The sequence below is a fragment of the Lentinula edodes genome, assembly GCF_021015755.1.
Source record: "Lentinula edodes strain Le(Bin) 0899 ss11 chromosome Unknown C8R40scaffold_20, whole genome shotgun sequence".
Taxonomy (NCBI): Eukaryota; Fungi; Basidiomycota; class Agaricomycetes; order Agaricales; family Omphalotaceae; genus Lentinula; species Lentinula edodes.
In genome coordinates, this window is record NW_025764326.1 from 145,683 (window position 1) to 164,789 (window position 19,107).

Here is a 19,107-nt window from a genome sequence, read left to right on the forward strand (position 1 = left end):
TTCCTCGTCCCTCCTTGGATATTCGTTCACATATCCCCCGGCCCTCACTACATACTGTGCTGAATTATCTGTAGTGATGTCTCCTGAAGCTCGCACATTAACATTCTGCAGCGCGTGTGTTATAAGTTCACTTTGCGAAATGCGATTGCCTTCCAAGTCTAGAACGCCACTGGCCTGTACTTGAAATACAGCTAAGAGGTTTCAGTCCATATGTTTCGCTCTGTTTCAGATTAAAACAACTTTACCTTCACCATCTCGACCTTCAACTACATCCTCTTCATCATCGCTGTCTTCCTCCCCTGTTTATTTCCAATAAGCTATGGTTTTCAACGCTACCTTATGTCGTACCTGGGTTCATCATTTGCCCTTCAACATCATCCAAGCCATCATCAGATGAAACATCGTCATTATGTGGCACATAACCTTCGTACTCCCCTGCTCCTACGTCGGCGTCACTGGCCCATTTGGTTGTGGATAAGATTTCCACAGGAACCCCATTCATCGGTAGACTCTGAAGATTGGCCTCGGAAATTTTGATGTGCGCATAGAATTTGTTATTGGCAATCAGCCAGCGAAGGGCATTCGCAACCTTCAGCCGCTCGACCGTAAACATGGTCTTCAAAGCCCTGAGACTGATGTTATTCTGACCTATGAAGGTCACTGCAATCGTGGCTGCCAATACTGTCGATCGAGGTGGTAAATAACCTTCATCAACCATTGAAGCGACATCTTCCGTTTTCAAATAGTACGACGCGACGTTGCCTCTCAGTGCACTTGTCAACTGGTCTCCTGACATCCACTTAGCTGATCTCTTCTTCGGATACAGCTTAACAACGTAGGCAGCCGCGAGGTAACGCGATACGAGGATGACTTCGGGCAGCGAAAGTATCTTCAGCTCGAATGGAACTTCCCCTACCCACATATTGTTGGCTAAAGACAGGACCGGTCTTTTACTATTTGCCAGCTGGGTTAAACATTCACAACAAATATCGGGGGGGACGACATGTGACGTTGGATCTCGATATAGCAAAAGGCCTTTCGTCAACGTATGTGCTGGATGTGCGCTCTCGGGAGTGAGTAGGTGCGAATTTGGTAAGCACTCCGCTAGTATTGGTCTGGTTTCTGAGGAACTCAACTCTCGGGCGCACGAATAGCACACGCTTAGCTTGGTCGCCTCTGTCCCAGTACGATCCAAGAAGTCGTTAACAATCTTTTGTCGCTCGTTTTCGTTGGGTATGCTGAATACATCGCCAGCAACAACGTCATCGACGTCAACAGGCAAAGCGTGTAACCGACCATCGTGGACCAATTTGCGACGCTTGCGCCTCTGGCGACCCTCTCCCTGCTCGCCATTATTATCAGGGATTGTTGCCTCCAACCTTGCAAGAATCTCACGAACGCCGTCGTCACCCAACTGTTGCAGTCGTTTCGAAATTGATAGCTTTGTACGCTTTTCGCTGGACGAGAACGCGATATGACATCCGGCACAAACTCTGATTATGGTGTCTTTCGTTACTTTCTTCAATATTATATGGATATCTTCCATCGTCTGCCACTAGTTAACAGTTTATACCACTTGTCAATAATTTCTGCTCACTTTCTTAATCGCCAGGAATATTCTGAGTATCTTGATCGCGAGAACAGAGATTCACCCTCGAATATCCGTTCAAATTTGTTAATCGCACGCCGCCCAGGTACGCTTAATTGTCACTTTGTCCTGCTGATGTGAATTTGATGATTAGGCTCCCGTTCAACAGGGGTTTCACCTCCTGCTTGTTATATATCATTACCTACTTCAATTCCGTCTTCGCAAGCTACGCCCTGTTCAACTGTTCGAACCTCTTACTTATCTCCCGAATATTCACTAACCACTATATTAGGATGGAACTACTCACTTCTTTGGACTTTCATACCCACCTGATGGGTCTCAAATCCTATCTGGGAAATCCGCAAAATTCCATTAAGAACGACGGCAGTTTTTTGCATGATGGGAACATGTTCGTATACTCTTTGCCCCGACAGGAAGGCCATGGTAAACCAAAGCCATGTGTCATTACCATCGCAGGCCGGGTTTTGAGTACTGGCAATAATACGGGCATGACTGGTAACTATGTGTCGTCCAAGTCATCTGCGAAGTCAGGAAAGCGAACGGCCCTATTGGGCAGGCCTTACGTTGAGGGTGTTGCTTCGGACTGGGACAACAGCATTCAGAACCTCAAAGACATCATTGGTCGTTTGACCAACGGAGACGGCTACGATGTTGCATACCTGTGGCAGGATGACGACGCGGACGCTAATGATGGAGCGCTGAGGTTTGGATCTCCTTTATTTCGCGTAGGTCCATTGCGAATTGTTACTTCTGTGGAACTAAATATATCTGTTAGCCTCTGAAAACTGGCGAAACTAAAGATTGTATGTGGGCTCTGATTCCTCACGCTTCACCACCTGATTTTGGCATTTAGCTTCAATCGCTCAAGTTATTCCTACGGGAAAGGAACATACCGATTTCTGGATGGATGCAATGAATGGCTTTGCATTCACCGACTTTCCTGCGTTCGACATGGAAGGTTGCAAGATTGCTAACAAGGATGTTCAATCTTCGATTGAAGGCGCTACAGTCGGTCTAGATGTTCTGGTTCGTGGTTGGAAATTCAAGGCAGACAAGAAATGGGGTTTTGCACTCGATCTGAAGCGGTTGTCGATCATTGCTCCTCCGGAAGATGACGAAGAAGTGGAGCTCCCGGCCTTGCCTAGCAGTCAAGGGTCGACGAGCTCCGCCGCTGGTATATTTACTTTACATTGACTGATAATGCCGTCATCGCTTACCCTTGAGTAGATCGTCCGGTTGGGTCGTCCTCGGTTTATAGGACCACTGATGACGATCTACCAGGTATCATCCTACTTTTCACCCCACTACCTCGTTCACTAATATTCCGTTTGTTCAAGCACTTGTAAATGCAAGAAACGACGAAGGCACTCCTACACAGGTTGAGGCTCCTAAAAAATCGGGTGGGAAGCACGTTATACCTGACGACAGTGCGTTAAATTGCATCCATCTTTCAATACCCACTTAACTCTGCGTACAGAGAATAACTCCGAACTTAACACGCGTTCTAGCACGAGGTCTACCAATAAACGCGAAGGGTCCCCATTGCTTCGAACGAAGAAGGTGCCAAAGATTGTTGGTACCGACGTCCATACCTCCGCGTAAAGTGTTATCAACCATCATAGAGGGCAAATGTAAATTACGGCGTCCTGTTTAGCAGCCCATGTACTATTATTATGTGCTAGTCAACTTAGCGTTAGGCAACGTTGGCTTACTCCTTGATTTTCTCCTTGACCTACTCGATCTGACGCCCATCCAACACCGATTGACGATCTTCAATTAGGAGCCGCCGTATCTTTGCAGCGTTATCTTCCGATCCCTATTGCCAATGGCTTATCATTATGGGGGCTAACGCTCCGCTACCCAACGATGTATGAAATACTTGTTAACGCAAATAATTCACTTGCATACCTCATCCCCACTTTTGCTCCACTATCATGTCCACCATGCAGGGTATGAATGAAGACCTGCAGCACATTGTGGCATCGTATCTGGCCCCAGGAGATTTGTGTTGCTTAATACAAACGTCTAAACTTTGTGCAACAATCTTTTTGCCATATCTGTATAAGCGGGTTACCAGTAACGCAATGCAAACTATCGCGGACGCTACGTCGTTGACGTCCCTTCTTTGTCGTTATCATCCAGCATCATATGTTCGGAATTTGACCTTAGATGGGGGAACTGCTGCTACACACAATCAAATAACTCAATCCGGTTTGGCCATCATCGACCGTATGGTCCGATTACCGAATCTACGTTCATTCGCCTTTTATTCAACGTCATTAACACTAGCGGACGTCTTTAAAGGCAGTCCTAGTCGCTTATGCCCTGTTAAACTATTGCTGGCATGTCCCATGTCGGACATCAATAGTAGGAAGACGCTGTCGATTGTCGTAGGTGACTACAAATAACGTATTTACTGCAACTTAGAAAAACACTGCTTGCTATAGCGTTCGCTTGTCACTCCGAATATACGGTCTCTCACGCTGAAGTTTCCCGCATTTGCTCCTCAACGTACGTGTGTGCACCCTGGTTTACGATATACTAACGAACTTTTATAGCGGCTGAATATACACTCAACAAAATGATTATGCAGATACTGCCTTCCTTGACGAGTTTGGTCGAGTTGAAGATATCACTGGCCACCCGAACTACAGACGTCGTGAATTGGAAGACAGATGGCACCCCGCGACCAAAGACGCTCGCTGACCTCTTCCATGGGAAAATCATCGATTTACCGGCTCTCCGATTGTTCTCACTGAAAGAAATGTCCTATCATATTCACATTGATCGCTTTTTGGAACGCCATCCACTGCTTCAGTCATTGCATGTAGAATGTGGTGGTTTTGATCATTTGCCTCTCCCAGATTGGCGATCAGTGCGTACGTTACCGAGCTTAACTCACTTCAAGGGATCACTTGCGAACGTCAACTATTTGTTGGCGCACTGTCAAACATCGATCAACTCACTAACAATCGTCGGCGGCCCAGGAAGTCGTCACGCCTTTGATACCTTCTCAACTCTTATTGAAGCAAATCCGAATATACGGAAGATGGAACTGCAAGAGAACGGAGGTTACATTGGACACGTTATGTCGCAATATCTGACCACTTGCACGAACGTTGAAACGCTGGCAGTAGACTTTAGGTGCTCCGTCACAGTCGTCGTGAGTGTTTTAACAGCACGCACTTTCATTCAATTAATCCATGTAAGGGTCTGTGGGTCGATTGCGTACTGGAGTGCCTTAAATTGCCCAACGTACATAAACTGGTTATACGCATTCCAAGGCAAGACGAAGGTATTCAGTCGAAGGTTTTTGAGGGCGCACTGGGCGATGTTATTCTTCATCACAAGCTCAACGGAACGCTTTGTAACTTTGACTTGGACATAGTTAGCCATTCCTCGAAAAAGATAATATGCGGCGCAATTTTTTAAATCCTTTCCTTGTCGAAGTCAATACTCTTCTTACTTGGTACTCATGTAATTCTTTTCGCTAAACAAAAACATGTGTCAAGCAAGGTTAATCGTGCCCCGCAGGGGTCCGCTAGTTTGAAACAACGGATCAATATATTTGCGCACGTCCGCGCGCGCGCTCAAGCCTCGACGTGGGCCAATTCAGAGAATTATAGACAAAGTTATGTATACATAGACTGATAATAGACTCTACAAATCACAGGAATACTAGATACGACATCTTGAGACTCCAGAGTTGATATTTGTCATTATTCTCCTTGACTGTTCCTAATGTCCTTCGCCCACGCTACAGCATCTCGTCGCCCCTTATGAATATCCACTCCAAACCAAATAACCAGGGATGCAGCAGTACAGAGAGCAAACAAGAACGGGAACCCCATCCAATTATTTCCACTGTTATTAATGATCGCCTGTATAACATTCGGCCCTATCATTGAGGATGCGCGGTTTGATAAACCGAAGAGACCAAAGAACTGAAAGCAATGAGAGTCAGAAATAGGTATAAATGCTGGAGCGACCCACCATATTATCGAAGCCGGGAGGAGTGAGTTCAGCCATCATGGTTTGAGAGAAGGCATAATATGGTGCTTGGAAAATGCCAAATATAACATTGTAGAACCTACTCTCAAGTCAAATAACTTTCCCGGAAATATAAGCGAAAAGATCAACCAAAATTCCCAAACATTGTGATACCTAAAGCGACGTTGAGCGTGCGAGCTCCTGGCCCAAGTTTCCAACACTCACCCTATGGTATTCGTCCAGATCCCAATCATACCCCATAGAGGAATGAGGATTGTAACAACATTCGTCACAACGAACATCTTCTTTGTGCTAATCTTCCAGTATTTCTGAATATACCAAAATCCAAATGTGCTAGCAGTAGATGTGATAGCTTGCGCCAAACCAAGGTACGTGTTTTGTAGAAAACTAAATGAGAACTTGTCGTTCTGACATATCAAAACAAGAGTCCCTGTCGTGTTCAGACCCTGTGTTGAGATGATTGAGATATTTAATACTTGCGAAGGAATTTCTTTGAAAAGGGATATACATACGTCCGCGAGAAGGAAGAAAGCAAAAATATAGGTAAATGTGTAGGGAAGCTTCTTGTATTGCTTTAGAGCAGCCCATATCTATGAGCAAAGGCAATCAACAGATAGAAAGAACTCAAACACGAGAATTAACCTGTTTCCATCCAACAGTCAAATAGTGCTCGCCTTTAGGCAAAGGAGGGCCAGGTCGAGGTTGTTGAAAAATGACTTCGAGGATTATAAGTCTTATCTTGGAAAATACTCATGCCTTATACTTACACCACCAGATGCCTGTAAGGACCCAGTAACCATTTGTTCTGCGGAAAAAGAAAAGTCAGATGCAGTGTCCTTGATAAAGGTGGACGCCATACAGAACAATGACATAGTTGTTGACCTTCGGGTTGTTAGTCAGAGGCAACAGCAAGCTTAAATTTAGGCAGAGAGTTGCGATGTAGCCGATGTTACTGTGTGCCTGAGCAATGAATGAGTACTACTCATGAAGAGGAAGAGAGGACTGAGGGCAAGTTTTAGAGACTCACCGTACTGATATTGCTAATCCTGTTCTTCTCCAAACTCTCTTCTGTCTCGTATACTTCATGATCTATCTCACCTGCTTCGTAGCTGGCGCGTAGCGCCCGCGAGTGGTGAGTATTTCGTGCCAACCGAGGAAAGACAGCGGCATAAAAAACAAGAGTGGCACCGTAAGAGATGAATCCAATCATATACAAAGCCATAGCAGCGCCCCAACGTGAAGGAGAAGTGAGGCTGACACTGGCAAACTGAGCTCCCCAGCAGATACAGGTGATGACAAGGAGTAACCATCGACCAAAACTTCCGTAGTCAGCGGCAGATCCGATTGTCGTGAATATGAACGTCATAACCTTATAACAATTCAGGCTGGAAGATCGTACAGTGGAACGAAGACATACGGCGAAACTGACGCCATTAGCAACAAGGACCACACTTGCGACTGCCTTGACCTACATAAAAGATCAAGATGTGGAATTATCGGGCATGGGTTCAAAACGTACACCGTTACCCCATGGTAGCACACAATCTGAAGAAGCCGTGCATGAAGAACCAGGTCCTTGTGCACGGTCATATCCTGCAGCTGTTGCCCAAAGTTGAAACAGAGTGAGGGAATAGCCATTTGGACCGACACCCTAGAAAACGGAATGAGGGTATCCGAAGTTGCCTCTTTTTTGCATCATACATTGTCTCCATTATAATATACTGAGGAAGTAGTCAGCCAGTATCAGAACATGATCAATCTTAAAGCATAGTACAGTAGTAAGCCTGCAACGGAGCGACTGTTAGGTGATAGCTAATGAGGAGAACGTCTAGCACATACCCACAACTCTCGCCTCGTCACTTCTGGCTCGTCCTTGCTTATTGATGAAACAAAAGTAATTCCTTTGCGCTTCTGGAGTTCCGGCTGCTGGATTTCGAGAGAACTGGACTTGGACGGGTCTTCATCTCCTTCAACCACGCCAGGGTTCTCTGGGGCTGGAAGCCTTGACATGGCCTGAATTTTCCGAGCTTGAAAAGATAAGAGCAAGATAGCGGATAGTCATGAGAACGAACTTTAAAAGAGGATGCATCCGTATCAATATCGTGTTTTCGTAGAATCATTCTCGGCTTACAACGTTCAACCGGCTTTCAAGTCACTCCATGAAGTATGCCTATTTCCAACCTATTTCGACCTGTAGAGTGAGCTGACGGACCAGCCGTCGAGGCCGCCATAATGCAGGACAACATATAAGTATACATCATGCACGATCGATATATGCTTTCATTTCCCTTTGTTTCCCCTGATTCCTTCAACGTCTTGACTCTTATTGTTCTTTAGATGACTTACTCTTCCTGACATATATTCGTTTCACATACACGACGTTGCCTTATGCACGATGATACGTATCATCCAGCATACTATATTTACCTACGGGACAGGATCACTACTAGTAACTTACGACGACGAACACTCGCACTACAGACCTATTTCGACGCGTCCGTTACACGTTAAATTCAGAACTCTTCCGTGATATTTACCATGATTGAAGAAGCACACGACGACTCGGATGCTTCCTTTGAACCCCCCAAGACCACCGCTCGCAAACGTAAATCCACCAGCGGAGTTTCGACTTCCAAAAAGGCCAAATTTGCGAGTTCAAGCTCATCTGCGAGTAGTGGCGTCCTCAACAAACAATATTCCGAGCTCGCCTCATCTGTGCTTGCCAATGGCGCGAATTTCTACACCAAATCGGAAAATCAGGACGCCGCGAGCGATGCTGCTGTTACGCTAGCAGGTTACACCAAACAGTTGGAAGTGGCTTTGGGCGAAGCATTGAAGTCATCGGGAGGAATTCCAGCAGCCGAGCCAAAGACAGGAGTTGAACTCACAGCGGCTGCAGGTAAAATTAGGAAAGCAGCCGTCAGTGGTATCAAGAAACAGATGTCGGTGAGTACTTTATGAATCGCTGATTTTTCAGTACACTAAATATTCGCGTGCCCAGTGGAAGCCCAGCTGCAATGCCAATTCATCTAAATGGTCATACGATGGCCTGTGCGCTGACAGGCATGTCTTTGCTACTGTGCTGAGACTAGACGGTCCAATCACATGGAAGATGAAGAAATTCACCAAGGATGAATTTGAGAATGCGCTCGGTAATATTACAGCATCTGTAAGGTATGTCGTTTCCGAAGATAAACACCAATGCCTCGAAACCAATGTACAGATTAAAGATACGACACGCTCAGGATCACCAGCGATATCAACGTGCGTTACAACTCTGAATCAGGAGAATTCAAGTTCAGCGGGTCATATGGTAGAGGATATTGATTCAACTTGCTCGTGAATCTAGCCAAGAAACTGTTCGCTACACAACATATTGACGTATGCATTTTGATTCTCTTATATTCATACCGCGTTTAATGGTTTGTCTTCAACACCGATACAGACAGCACAAGGAAAAGATTGTTAAATGTCGATTGACCGACGTGACGACTTGGAGCACGAGGTGGGGAGAAGGGTTCGTGCAAGATTAACACCTGCGACCTATGTGCTTGTGACGTGAGTCGTATCCATACCCAGATAGATAAAAGTATAGAGCTCTATTGTGATTTGTCACACAAGACCACTTGAGCGTGAATCCGTTGTACAATTGAAGATTCTGCGTATTTCTATTTCACGTACGTTGAAATCTAGAAATCAAATCCTTCTCCCCTAAAGAAATCCAGATTACCCTTTATTTCACGTTTAGCATGCTCTGCCAAATCAGCTCGATCCTAGGGTAATGGGGAATGTTAGAAGTGATTTGAGGTAGATGGCCTTTAGCGCATACCATTGTGACCAGCGCTCTCCTAAGAGTCAGCCAAAGCTGCTCGCTAGTATCCCCGGATGTCTGCTCTTGCAGTGCCAAGGCACTAAGGAAATGCTCAGCAGCTTCCTTGTGCGCACCAATATTCAGACCTTGGAAAGATCAGCAATCGGATAGTAAAATATTCTTGCCACTTACATGCGACGCCCACATTATATATTGCTCGTGTGTATGTTGGTCGTAGTTGCAATGCCTCCCGATATGCGCCCAGAGCCTCTTCAGGTTTGTTCCCATTTGAAAGCGACGAACCTAGCCTGTTCCATAGCAAATAGTCTCCAGGTCTCTGTGAGAGTGCACTCTCGAAGCAATCTTGGGCAAGTGTATATTCTCCGTTAGTATAGTACAAAACACCCAATCCGATTTGTACGTCAGAGTCCACAATGCCTTGACTATGCTGTTGACGGGCAAGATTAAGATAAAGGTCTGTAATCTTGGTATGGGTATCCCACGAAGAGTGTGTAGACATTGATTTGACAGTGTCTTCTGAAACAGATAAATCAGGGAACCGAGCGCGCAACCATCGAAGTAGCATAACGTGGGATGCTCTGTCCATCGACTCGTTTGTAAACGAGATAGCCAGTGACTTGGAGACATTAGATCAGAAAAAATTCAAAGTCGGAAATAGTTCAAGCATCGTACCATCATTCCAGCGCCCGATGCACCAGCCGCCTCTGCGCGTTTCACACCTTCGGTGAGTGCTCGCATGCCTGCTTCCTCATGTTCGTCCATATTCTTTGTCTCTCCTAGAAGGATCCACGCTTCGTATCCTCCGTCTCCTAAATCTCCCTTCTGTATAGCGGCCTCGAGAAGTAGACTGGCTTCAGACAACGAGCCATTTTGTTCTAGCAACGCTTTTGCGTCTGACAAAGGGGAGCTAGTGGAATTAGACGGATCGAGATATTTGTTATTAGTTTCGAATACGTATGCTTGAAGGATGGGAAGGCCATCGTTGTCAAACTTAAGCGGAGGATCGCCCAATGTCGTGGAATCTGTAAAATTACCGAGGCCGTTCTCCCAAGCTTCCTGCATCGCATTCCCATAGTTGAGTTCGTCTCGTTGCGCATCCATGAGCTGCTGAAACTCTGTTTCCCATTTTGCAAGGTCTTCAGCGGGTGGAGGCGCATCCGAATTTTGAAGATGATCCCAGACTCTATAGCATGCTATGATTCTCTCGTTCAAAACACACCGGAGAGAACTTACCTTCTGAAGTCGGGTTCAATTGTGTGATCTTGTAGCGTGGTAGATTTCAGACCTTCTTCAATGTCTGTGACTCCATCATTTACCTCTACGATGCCAGAGGTACCGGCCTCTTGCGAAGGTAGAAAAGCAGCTGCCTGAGCAAAAGCAGCATCGAAATCCGCTTCACGATTTTTGCCTTTCCCCTCAGCGGAATCAACGATTGGCGGAGTGTAGTTCTGCATCAGAGGAGGACCACCCATGGCAAACAAGTTGTTATGAGGCACATAGTTCCCGTACATTGCAACCTGTGGCATGTACGAGGCCATCTGTGGCGCTGCTACCATATGAGAACCATGTGGCAGCTGAGCACTAAGCAGATACAAAACTCACGATCAGAGTTCATTGTTTGAGGCTGTTGAGGAAGTGAAATTTGGCGGGGAATAGCACCACCGTCAAACTCTGCGGTCCACTGAGAATGTGACTTGTTTGACTCAAAAATACGCATATGTTGCTGCTGTTCAGCAATCCACGCATCTTTCATTTGAGGATTTGAAAGTTCTGGGATAGCAGAGGCGAAAATGGCTGGACTAGCACGATTTGCCTCGAAAAACTGGCGTGCCAAAGCTAGATCATGGCCCGTCGCAGCGGAAGATGAAGTCCCGGGTAGTTGATGAAGCTGCTGATAGATAAAGGCTACGATCATCCTTATAAGACCGACCCATACGCACTCTGGAAGACGAAGGACCCGCGAATCTGTCCTGATTAATAATGAGCGGCTTTAAAGTTATATGTTCTCTGTGCAAAGGTCTACCTGTTGAATGCTGCGATCGGCCTCAGTATGTTTAAGAACTTGTGATAGCGGGTTCGCAGGGGCAGCACATTCAGAGCCAGAAATAAGAGATTGGAAGGACATGACGGTGGTGGAAGAAAGATTGATTACTGCACTTCAGAGGAACGCGGGGTACCAGTATTGCCGGCCGGCAAAGGCGGAATTTCACGTTCATTTTGCCCTCCCCCCGCTCCGAGGCAATTACAATATGCTACCACGACGTTCCTTCGTAATATTCAGGTCTTTTCTGACCAGAAATTATGCATCTGGGCCCTCGCCTCATGCTCTCGTATTTCTTGAGCACCGTCAAGGAGACATTGACTCTGGATCTCTTTCTGCATTAACTGCTGCCTCACAGTTGGGAGGCAAAGTCGCTGGTCTCGTTGTTGGAAGCTCTGAATTCGTCCCGGCCGTCGTGGACAAGGTCAAAAAGTATGTAATGTTGGAAAACAATCTATTCATCTCATCTTCTCACTGCGATGCAGGCTCAAAGGCTTGACTTCGCTATTGCACTCCACTTCAGATCTATATGCCGAGCAACTTCCCGAAACCCTTTCACCATTACTCGAGAAACTTCTTTCTGATTCCGAGTATACACACGTTGTTTCTACTCCAAGCTCGCTCGCCAAATCTCTTTTGCCTCGAGTCGCCGCGAAGCTAGATGTGCCTTTAGTCTCGGAGATCACGTCTCTTGAGCATGACTCTTCATCCAATAGCACCACTTTCACGCGTCCTATCTATGCCGGAAACGCTATTTCCACCGTCCGCCTGCCTTCCTCGGTTCCCATCAAGTTTTTCACTGTTCGTGCTACTAACTTCGACCCTGCACCTTTCGAAGAGAGCCAGGAAATTGAGGTGAAGGCAATTGACCCCGTGGACGTTCCGAATTGTCCTACGAAACATATTAGCACACAGCTTGCCAAATCTGATCGCCCCGATCTCAGTGTAGCGGGCAGAGTCGTTTCCGGCGGTCGTCCATTAAAGAACGCAGAGACTTTCGCAGCGACACTCAACCCCCTAGCTGACGTCCTAGGAGCCGCGCTTGGTGCATCCAGAGCTGCAGTCGATGCTGGGTACGTAGACAACTCCCTTCAAGTTGGTCAGACTGGGAAGGTCGTAGCACCGGAGCTGTACATGGCCATTGGTATTTCCGGTGCCATCCAGCACTTAGCTGGGATGAAGGACTCCAAAATGATTGTTGCTGTGAACAAAGTGAGGGAATCCTGTTATTCTTCGCTCTGAACCATACTCAATCTCCGATCTAGGACCCTGATGCCCCCATCTTCCAAGTTGCTGATGTGGGTCTTGTAGCAGATCTTTACGAGGCAGTTCCCCAGATTATCGAAAAATTAAAGCAATAACGATAAGCCTTGACATCAATTTGTATTACAGAATTCACGTATCAGAACCAAGAGATAGCATCCTTTAGATACTGCAATGCGCGTAGCCGCTCCTCTTCTGGACTTGGCTCTTCCACCCAGTCCCATTGTTTCTCTATCGCCGGCCCAAGAATCTCATAATCTTCCCCGTACTGGCTATTGAACTCATACATCAATCCAGAATCATAGGATCCTTTCAAAACATGATTTGCGAACGGGAGGCGAACACGCTGGTATGCGTCCAATGCAAGGGGAAGGGTCTCCAGTGATGAGACTTGCTCAAGTAGAGATGCCAAAATAAATGCGTCCTTTGGTCCTTCATCAGTCTATTCTGAGCAGGTAAAGAAAAATTACAAACCTCGATGGCTTGACCTGCGCCTTCAGGCGAGTAATTGATGAACCTCAAATTGGTAATTTTGAGTGAAATTCTCTTACCCGCGCCCTCGTGCGGTGCCATTGCATGACACTATCGATTCTTCTATGAAAAATATGCGTCAAGAAGTTTGAAGGAAAACTGACAGCATCTCCTAATAATGCGATCTTTCTGTCCACGAAAAATGGCAATGGCCTAAGGTGGTGTATAGCCCATTTAGTTGGATTCTCAATTTGCTATAGGGATTCTCAGGGAATGTTCTGTCTGAAGGATTGACCCAGAAGCTTACATTAAGCAATTGCTCTACCTCTGGCTCCCAATTGGAATAGCACTCAAGCAATTCCTGCTGTAGACAATTTGTTACCCAAACGTCTTCGTTGTGTGGTTCTCCTTCGCGTTTTGGGTCAGATGCGAATGTGACAACGTTGACGACCTTTCCCCGAGAAATCGAGTAGCTGACGACATGCTGTAATCCTCGTTCTATGAAAGACAACTGCAATTTGAGAGGGAAAGACAAACTTTACTCTTGCCGCAATACTAGTATAAAGGTACTGTCAGTTTGAACGCTGTCGACTCGGACAATGGTCTGCATGCATACCATCATCGGATCTGCAATACTGCGATGACACGGTGGCAAGTGTTCTACCGGTATGAGTCCCCTGTACGCAATAGTGCCCGTCCAAACAGGATCAATGAATTTCAACAAAGTAGAATCACCAGACCGTTCGGAACACTCTCTGTAGAGCTGTGCTCGGATGGAGGATTTTATACCGTCACAACCAGCAAGCAAATCACAAGTGGCGGTGGTGCCATTGGAAAATTGGAGCGAAATTTCGCTGGCACTGGCGTTTTGAGAATACGAAACAAGTCTCATTCCGAAATGAGCTACGTTTGGAGGAAGGGCTTCAACGAATGCATCTAAGAAATCTACCCTGTAAAAACGTATACAGCCATCTGTGAAATGATCTCCAGTTGGGTATTCTAATGTAAAAACCACGGATGCACTTACAGGGCATTTGCACCAAATGGAATCGTGAGCCTTCCTCAGGTTGGTCAGACCTACGAAAATCGAATCCAGTTCCTACCATATTTTTAATTAAGTAGAACCACGGTATGTCGATAGACACTACACATACCAATAGATCCGTCCGGAGGAGAATGTGCGATCTTGGAGAACGCTGACCCCAATCCCAACAGCTCAAGGATCTTCCAGGTTCTAGCCCATATCATGACGCCCTATAATGAATATTTTGTCAGAAGTTTTTCAGACTGGTTTTCGAGCTCTTACAGCACCTATTTCCTTGAAACGATCTGTTGCTTCGTATACTTGCACTTGTATGTTTGGGCATCGGGAAAGCGCGACTGCAAGGCAGAGACCACTGATCCCGCCACCACTGATAGGCACAAATCAAGTTAGATACAATGCATGAGTGATGGCTGCTGCTACAACACACCAGATCGCAACTCTCAGCTTGAATGGCGATGAGCTGGACATGGCAATGGTCTATCAGATGAGAGGTGGTGGGTCAGTGCAATTGGAGAGATGAAGGGATTAGTATTAAATGATTTATCCGTTTACATACTACATGTACCAAGCTGATGATGTGGAAACCTTCTTACATGTAAGAACTGAACGGCTGCTATTCACAGGCAGTTCATTGGTCGAGAGAATAGTTGTGAGAGTCCATAATTTATCTCACGCGCTGAATAAGACAAGTAATTACTCAGTCAAGCTCAGAGTGGGAGAGAGTAAGGTAGGTAGGTAGGTAGGTTAACCGACCCAGAAGAGCACGATGCATCAGGATGTATAAATGCACTATCTTGATAGCAAAGTTTTTGCCTGGGGCACATGCCCCGCGCAAGTAAGTAGGAATACACCATCCAAGTATGTAGACTGGGCACTAGAATGAAAGAAGGAGGGGTGGGGGCGCAAAATTTGAGTTCAGGACATCTCTATGACGGCAGATTTCACGGAAAATTCCGGAGTTTCAATTGATGAGTTGTCAAGCGTCCGACGTCGAACCTCAAGCAACTTTGTGTAGTGTCTCAAGGAAAATGGGTCTAATATTGCAACAACTGCCTCTGAATCATCTGCAAAACCTGGATTTTCGGGTAAAAATTTCCCAGCACTTCCCAGCCTTTCCCAACGCTTCCCAGCGAAAATCTCGTCATGAAGTATCTGTTGAGTGCTCTCAGTGTTGTTGATGCTCTCAGCTGCTTTGGATGCTTTCAAACTGACTAAAATCTAAAAGACAAAATTGATGGAAGAGAAAGTAATCATGGAAATAACAGAATAATGTTGATATAAACATAAACGTAAACATGTAATGCTTGGACCTCCATAATCGCCTAGTAGTAGTACTTTTCTTCAGTTAGTTTCACTATTTTGCTGTACTGGTAAGACAAGGATCAACTTTATCCAAGGTAAAAAAGAGTTCTTTGTTGAAATATTTATTCAAGAAAAATTCGTCGCTATGGTATTGGCTTGAACTTCTTGTTAAAGAAGCGTGAGGAGTACTTCTATAACGAGGGCAAATATCCACCAAAGAGCGGAATTGAGAGACAGGTATAATATCACCAAAAGGAGTGCCATCGACTCTTCTAGCTCTTTTGAGGATAAAACATCCTGAGGAATAATCAGGAAAGTGTGATGGCCAAGCATTGTATCCAGGAAGACTTCGATACTCAAGAGGTGGAGGAGGCTGATTTACTACATCTAATCGTTCACAGTAAGCCAAAAACCTATGAGTACCATCCACAGGTGGAGAGGGCTTTCTAGGCTGAGCGACAGTAAAGATTATTTTCACCAAAACAACACAGTGTCCTAGAAGGGAAACAAGTGCAGTTAAATCCCAACGGACGCAACAAAGTAAGTATTAAGCCCACCTTCCAAAGAACTCCTTGGCCATTCAAAGCTTGAATTAATATTAACAACTGCAGCATTCTGTCGTCCAAATTCCCATCCAGGGCTAGGAGGAGCTGCAAATATAGTATGAGAATCCGCAAGTATATCAGTGTTGAAGTAAGTCTTTGTTTGGATACGGATCCTAGACCAAACTTTCACTCTTGTAAAGGGTAATGAAATCGGCTGATTCAATGACCGTCTGCCCCCTATAACAAAAGTCTGTGTTTTTGCTTGAATCCATTCCAGGAAATCGAGACAAGCCCCAGAGAAGTCGGAAAGAGAATAGAGGTCACTGACTTGTTCTATCGTGAGCGTTTTGAGGTCAGGATCACGATTAACCTTAAATGCTGAGATTTCTCCAGAGACGTTATCTGTAAAGATACGAAGAGGTAGAAGAGCTGAGGCATCCTGCTTCAACAGACGCGCCTTTAGAAAGAAGTTCTGTTTGGGACGGAATGAGCCAAACAGCTTTTGGGATACTGGGTGAAGGCGGGTCATCAGTTCTTCTGAAGACGATATCTTGGTGTCAACTTCTTCGTCTTCTTCATCTCTTTCTTCTCTATCATGTCCTATATCACCTCTACCCTCATCACCCTCAATATCGTCGAGACGGAAGTCAACTCCAGCATCTACCATAGCTGTCACCAGATCAAACCTTCTGACTCTACTTTGGCGATCTAAATGTCTGCATATCTGGACTTCGAAGTCATGATTATTTCCGGATCTAGCAGGATCCTTCACGAGAGTAATATGAGCATGCTCAGTAGTGTCTGCCGTCCACTGCATTATGGGTCCAGAGGCAGAAATGCTGGGCGCAACACTTTGCATGAATTCCAATTTTGGGATCTCCCAGTGGACGATAGGAACTCCTTTGGGATTAACTCGAGCTTTCAGGTCCTGAATAATGTCCTTATTTTCGTGAAACTCATTGAGTGCAGTTTGAACTCTAAGAGTCGAAGTTTGGTTGAATCTCGGTGCCTGTCCAGCATAGCGAAAATCCATTAGCGCCCTAAGAGCAGTGATGAATTTTGGTATAACAGCACCAGAGATGAGGGGAATAAGGTATCTTTGAACATCTCTCTGCGCTCTACCAGTCACCTGCTTCAAACTTGAGATACCCTCTTTGAAGCTGCGATAACCAACGGTTGGCTGATGTATTGAGAATCTAAAATCAATATGACTGGCTCCAACAGCTTGTATAGCCCATTTCGCGTCATGGTCCCAAAACATTTTGTGCCAGTGGTGTAGGGGTTCAGGAGTGAGAAATTCGCTTGGCTCTGCCAGAGGCCAGTCTCTCCAAAAAGGAGAAACGACACCATTGGTCCGTGCAGTTACTGAAGCTCTTTGATATGCGGGAAGATCCTGAGGAAAAATGTTCCGTGCTTGAATACTATCTATAGCCTGCAGAGTAGCTGTAGCTAGATGAGGAGGGTGAAGTTTTCCATCTCCGAAATCTTTATAAATTGCTTGGGTGAAAGGAGAAGTTTTGCCACCAGTACAGGCGATCAAAGAGGCTTCTGGTGTATCGACAATGGCGCTAGCCAAGGGAGTGTAGCAAACCCTGACTTGCCCTACAGGATCGCTCATCAAGCAGCCGATACTAGCAGCAGTTTTGAGTGGTTCCAGAACGATATCCAAACATTCATGATACAGCCGGTTTTCAAGTACGCCACGCACGGAGGTCTTTCTTTCGATATATTTTGGAACAGGGAGAAGTGCGAGAAGATTAAACAAATATAGAGAAGCTTTCGACAATAGATCGCTATCTATATTTGCCAAAGATATCAACAAGGGATGAGCTACACGATTTCCAGTAATGACAGAGACTGTTGTCTTATCAGATGATAGGATCGTGCCTAACAGAGTCGCTCCTTCTGGAAGCTGACTCTAGATTTTGATCAGAGATAGAAAATTCAACATTTATGTGAGGTCTACTCACCTGCATTTGCCAAGCTCTATTTCCTGATAGCCAGGAATCATAAACACGGACTAATTTCCTGGAATCCTCGAATATTTGCAGTGGAGTGAAGTTGAGGGAGTCGCATATTAAAGGACTCTTCATCAAGTCCTGAAGAACTTCAATGGCGTTTCTATAATAGAGGACGATGGGAGTTCTGGAAGGATAGAGTGGAGTAGTTTTCATAACTCTTGCACGCCAGGTTGGAACAGGAGGAAGAAGGTCCGTAATTTCATGCAATCTTTGTGCTGTCTTGAATGATAGATTATTCTGTTTTGTCTATATTGTTCAGCTAGGAGATCATATGGATACAAATGTAAGACCTACAAGCTCGAGCTGGAGATAATTATCGATTTCTTGCATAGACAGGGATGAATTGAGCAAAAAGCTTGCCATCTCCCACTCAGGTCTAGATGAGAATGGATAATAGAGATTTTCCTTTCTCTCCTCAGAGAAGCGATCATCATTGAAGTCGTCCAGATATGTGGCCCCACAGCTGACAACTTTACCTGCCCCAGGAAAGTGTATCGTACATGGCCCCGAGGTAGCTTCACCACTATCGACATCCATGAAACTCTCCATTGAGGAATTCCCTTGTGAGTCATAACCAGGAGATGGCAATGGAGGGGTTGAAGGGATAGAAGGATTTTCCGAAGTGGCTGCTAAAGTTGATAGAGGTACCAAACCAGGCTTATAGTTACAGAGTGTTTGCTTGACATGACTACGTCGTCCAGCTTCAGTTTTACATAGATGCCCACAATAGCGACAAGTAAAAGACATGAGGACCAGTATTCAGAGGATTCAGGATTCAGATGCCAACCTTGACACAAACAAACTGTGGGAATATCTTTGGCCTCTTTACTAGGGGGCGTTACCTTGTTTCTTGGAAGGGTTGCGAAGAAACGTTAACAAGTTTAAGTAAAGGTTTACATTCTGTAAGGTGGATTTATGAAAAAGATATATTTGCGTAACTGCAGCCATAGATATTGATTCAAAGCCA

At 45.5% G+C, this 19,107-nt stretch overlaps 9 protein-coding genes across 9 annotated transcripts; 4 read left to right on the plus strand and 5 right to left on the minus strand.

Moving 5' to 3' along the window:
• Positions 1-24: 24 nt before the first annotated feature.
• Positions 25-1,695, minus strand: C8R40DRAFT_290269 (uncharacterized protein). Its single transcript, XM_046234609.1, has 2 exons — positions 246-1,695; positions 25-191 (listed from the first exon to the last, which is right to left on the minus strand). The coding sequence occupies exon 1, from the start codon at positions 1,544-1,546 to the stop codon at positions 338-340; it is 1,209 nt and encodes a 402-aa protein (XP_046085663.1). The 5' UTR covers positions 1,547-1,695; the 3' UTR covers positions 25-191; positions 246-337.
• A 186-nt stretch (positions 1,696-1,881) lies between these two features.
• C8R40DRAFT_1171188 (uncharacterized protein) lies at positions 1,882-3,211 on the plus strand (the record flags this gene model as incomplete). The annotated part of the gene is made up of 6 exons (XM_046231659.1): positions 1,882-2,334; positions 2,385-2,412; positions 2,463-2,783; positions 2,837-2,890; positions 2,947-3,036; positions 3,087-3,211. The coding sequence occupies 6 exons, from the start codon at positions 1,882-1,884 to the stop codon at positions 3,209-3,211; spliced, it is 1,071 nt and encodes a 356-aa protein (XP_046085664.1).
• An 886-nt stretch (positions 3,212-4,097) lies between these two features.
• C8R40DRAFT_1107018 (uncharacterized protein) lies at positions 4,098-5,124 on the plus strand. The gene is made up of 2 exons (XM_046228184.1): positions 4,098-4,772; positions 4,820-5,124. The coding sequence occupies exons 1-2, from the start codon at positions 4,191-4,193 to the stop codon at positions 5,039-5,041; spliced, it is 804 nt and encodes a 267-aa protein (XP_046085665.1). The 5' UTR covers positions 4,098-4,190; the 3' UTR covers positions 5,042-5,124.
• A 105-nt stretch (positions 5,125-5,229) lies between these two features.
• On the minus strand, positions 5,230-7,855 carry C8R40DRAFT_1107020 (MFS general substrate transporter). Its single transcript, XM_046228185.1, has 15 exons — positions 7,752-7,855; positions 7,460-7,691; positions 7,395-7,404; positions 7,322-7,341; positions 7,140-7,271; positions 7,038-7,088; positions 6,648-6,989; positions 6,480-6,580; positions 6,388-6,425; positions 6,263-6,336; positions 6,133-6,210; positions 5,825-6,066; positions 5,750-5,773; positions 5,603-5,699; positions 5,230-5,553 (listed from the first exon to the last, which is right to left on the minus strand). Exons 2-15 carry the CDS (start codon positions 7,628-7,630, stop codon positions 5,329-5,331), a joined length of 1,605 nt encoding a protein of 534 aa, XP_046085666.1. The 5' UTR covers positions 7,631-7,691; positions 7,752-7,855; the 3' UTR covers positions 5,230-5,328.
• Positions 7,856-7,957: 102 nt separating this feature from the next.
• C8R40DRAFT_1107029 (uncharacterized protein) lies at positions 7,958-9,088 on the plus strand. Its single transcript, XM_046228186.1, has 3 exons — positions 7,958-8,566; positions 8,622-8,794; positions 8,851-9,088. Exons 1-3 carry the CDS (start codon positions 8,159-8,161, stop codon positions 8,945-8,947), a joined length of 678 nt encoding a protein of 225 aa, XP_046085667.1. The 5' UTR covers positions 7,958-8,158; the 3' UTR covers positions 8,948-9,088.
• Positions 8,976-11,925, minus strand: C8R40DRAFT_290351 (uncharacterized protein). Its single transcript, XM_046234611.1, has 8 exons — positions 11,476-11,925; positions 11,393-11,422; positions 11,055-11,340; positions 10,686-10,998; positions 10,125-10,635; positions 9,624-10,068; positions 9,450-9,577; positions 8,976-9,393 (listed from the first exon to the last, which is right to left on the minus strand). Exons 1-8 carry the CDS (start codon positions 11,575-11,577, stop codon positions 9,310-9,312), a joined length of 1,899 nt encoding a protein of 632 aa, XP_046085668.1. The 5' UTR covers positions 11,578-11,925; the 3' UTR covers positions 8,976-9,309.
• C8R40DRAFT_1171193 (DHS-like NAD/FAD-binding domain-containing protein) lies at positions 11,702-12,854 on the plus strand (the record flags this gene model as incomplete). Its single annotated transcript, XM_046231660.1, has 3 exons — positions 11,702-11,925; positions 11,979-12,705; positions 12,759-12,854. The coding sequence occupies 3 exons, from the start codon at positions 11,702-11,704 to the stop codon at positions 12,852-12,854; spliced, it is 1,047 nt and encodes a 348-aa protein (XP_046085669.1).
• C8R40DRAFT_290334 (FAD/NAD(P)-binding domain-containing protein) lies at positions 12,816-14,831 on the minus strand. Its single transcript, XM_046234610.1, has 11 exons — positions 14,700-14,831; positions 14,534-14,639; positions 14,382-14,481; positions 14,255-14,326; positions 13,844-14,199; positions 13,765-13,782; positions 13,535-13,711; positions 13,392-13,481; positions 13,308-13,338; positions 13,231-13,250; positions 12,816-13,180 (listed from the first exon to the last, which is right to left on the minus strand). The coding sequence occupies exons 1-11, from the start codon at positions 14,738-14,740 to the stop codon at positions 12,896-12,898; spliced, it is 1,296 nt and encodes a 431-aa protein (XP_046085670.1). The 5' UTR covers positions 14,741-14,831; the 3' UTR covers positions 12,816-12,895.
• Positions 14,832-15,626: 795 nt separating this feature from the next.
• Positions 15,627-18,677, minus strand: C8R40DRAFT_1046854 (uncharacterized protein; the record flags this gene model as incomplete). The annotated part of the gene is made up of 5 exons (XM_046224392.1): positions 15,627-16,069; positions 16,132-17,551; positions 17,711-18,037; positions 18,090-18,386; positions 18,435-18,677. 5 exons carry the CDS (start codon positions 18,675-18,677, stop codon positions 15,627-15,629), a joined length of 2,730 nt encoding a protein of 909 aa, XP_046085671.1.
• Positions 18,678-19,107: the final 430 nt, after the last annotated feature.

Bases quoted from the DNA above. Each gene is read 5' to 3' on its own strand.
- C8R40DRAFT_290269 (XM_046234609.1), bottom strand. From the start codon at position 1,546: ATGGAAGATATCCATATAATATTGAAGAAAGTAACGAAAGACACCATA.
- C8R40DRAFT_1107018 (XM_046228184.1), top strand. From the start codon at position 4,191: ATGATTATGCAGATACTGCCTTCCTTGACGAGTTTGGTCGAGTTGAAG. The intron at 4,773-4,819 runs GTGAGTGTTTTA...AATCCATGTAAG, and splicing joins GGTGCTCCGTCACAGTCGTC to GGTCTGTGGGTCGATTGCGT.
- C8R40DRAFT_1107020 (XM_046228185.1), bottom strand. From the start codon at position 7,630: ATGTCAAGGCTTCCAGCCCCAGAGAACCCTGGCGTGGTTGAAGGAGAT. The intron at 5,774-5,824 runs GTGAGTGTTGGA...ACGTCGCTTTAG, and splicing joins ATCTGGACGAATACCATAGG to GTATCACAATGTTTGGGAAT. The intron at 5,700-5,749 runs GTTGATCTTTTC...ACTTGAGAGTAG, and splicing joins CACAATGTTTGGGAATTTTG to GTTCTACAATGTTATATTTG.
- C8R40DRAFT_1107029 (XM_046228186.1), top strand. From the start codon at position 8,159: ATGATTGAAGAAGCACACGACGACTCGGATGCTTCCTTTGAACCCCCC. The intron at 8,567-8,621 runs GTGAGTACTTTA...TCGCGTGCCCAG, and splicing joins GTATCAAGAAACAGATGTCG to TGGAAGCCCAGCTGCAATGC. The intron at 8,795-8,850 runs GTATGTCGTTTC...TACAGATTAAAG, and splicing joins AATATTACAGCATCTGTAAG to ATACGACACGCTCAGGATCA.
- C8R40DRAFT_290351 (XM_046234611.1), bottom strand. From the start codon at position 11,577: ATGTCCTTCCAATCTCTTATTTCTGGCTCTGAATGTGCTGCCCCTGCG. The intron at 11,423-11,475 runs GTAGACCTTTGC...ATTATTAATCAG, and splicing joins CCGATCGCAGCATTCAACAG to GACAGATTCGCGGGTCCTTC. The intron at 10,069-10,124 runs GTACGATGCTTG...AATGTCTCCAAG, and splicing joins CATCGGGCGCTGGAATGATG to TCACTGGCTATCTCGTTTAC.
- C8R40DRAFT_290334 (XM_046234610.1), bottom strand. From the start codon at position 14,740: ATGTCCAGCTCATCGCCATTCAAGCTGAGAGTTGCGATCTG. The intron at 13,482-13,534 runs GTAAGCTTCTGG...GAATCCCTATAG, and splicing joins AGGTAGAGCAATTGCTTAAT to CAAATTGAGAATCCAACTAA. The intron at 13,181-13,230 runs GTTTGTAATTTT...GAAGGACCAAAG, and splicing joins GCGCAGGTCAAGCCATCGAG to GACGCATTTATTTTGGCATC.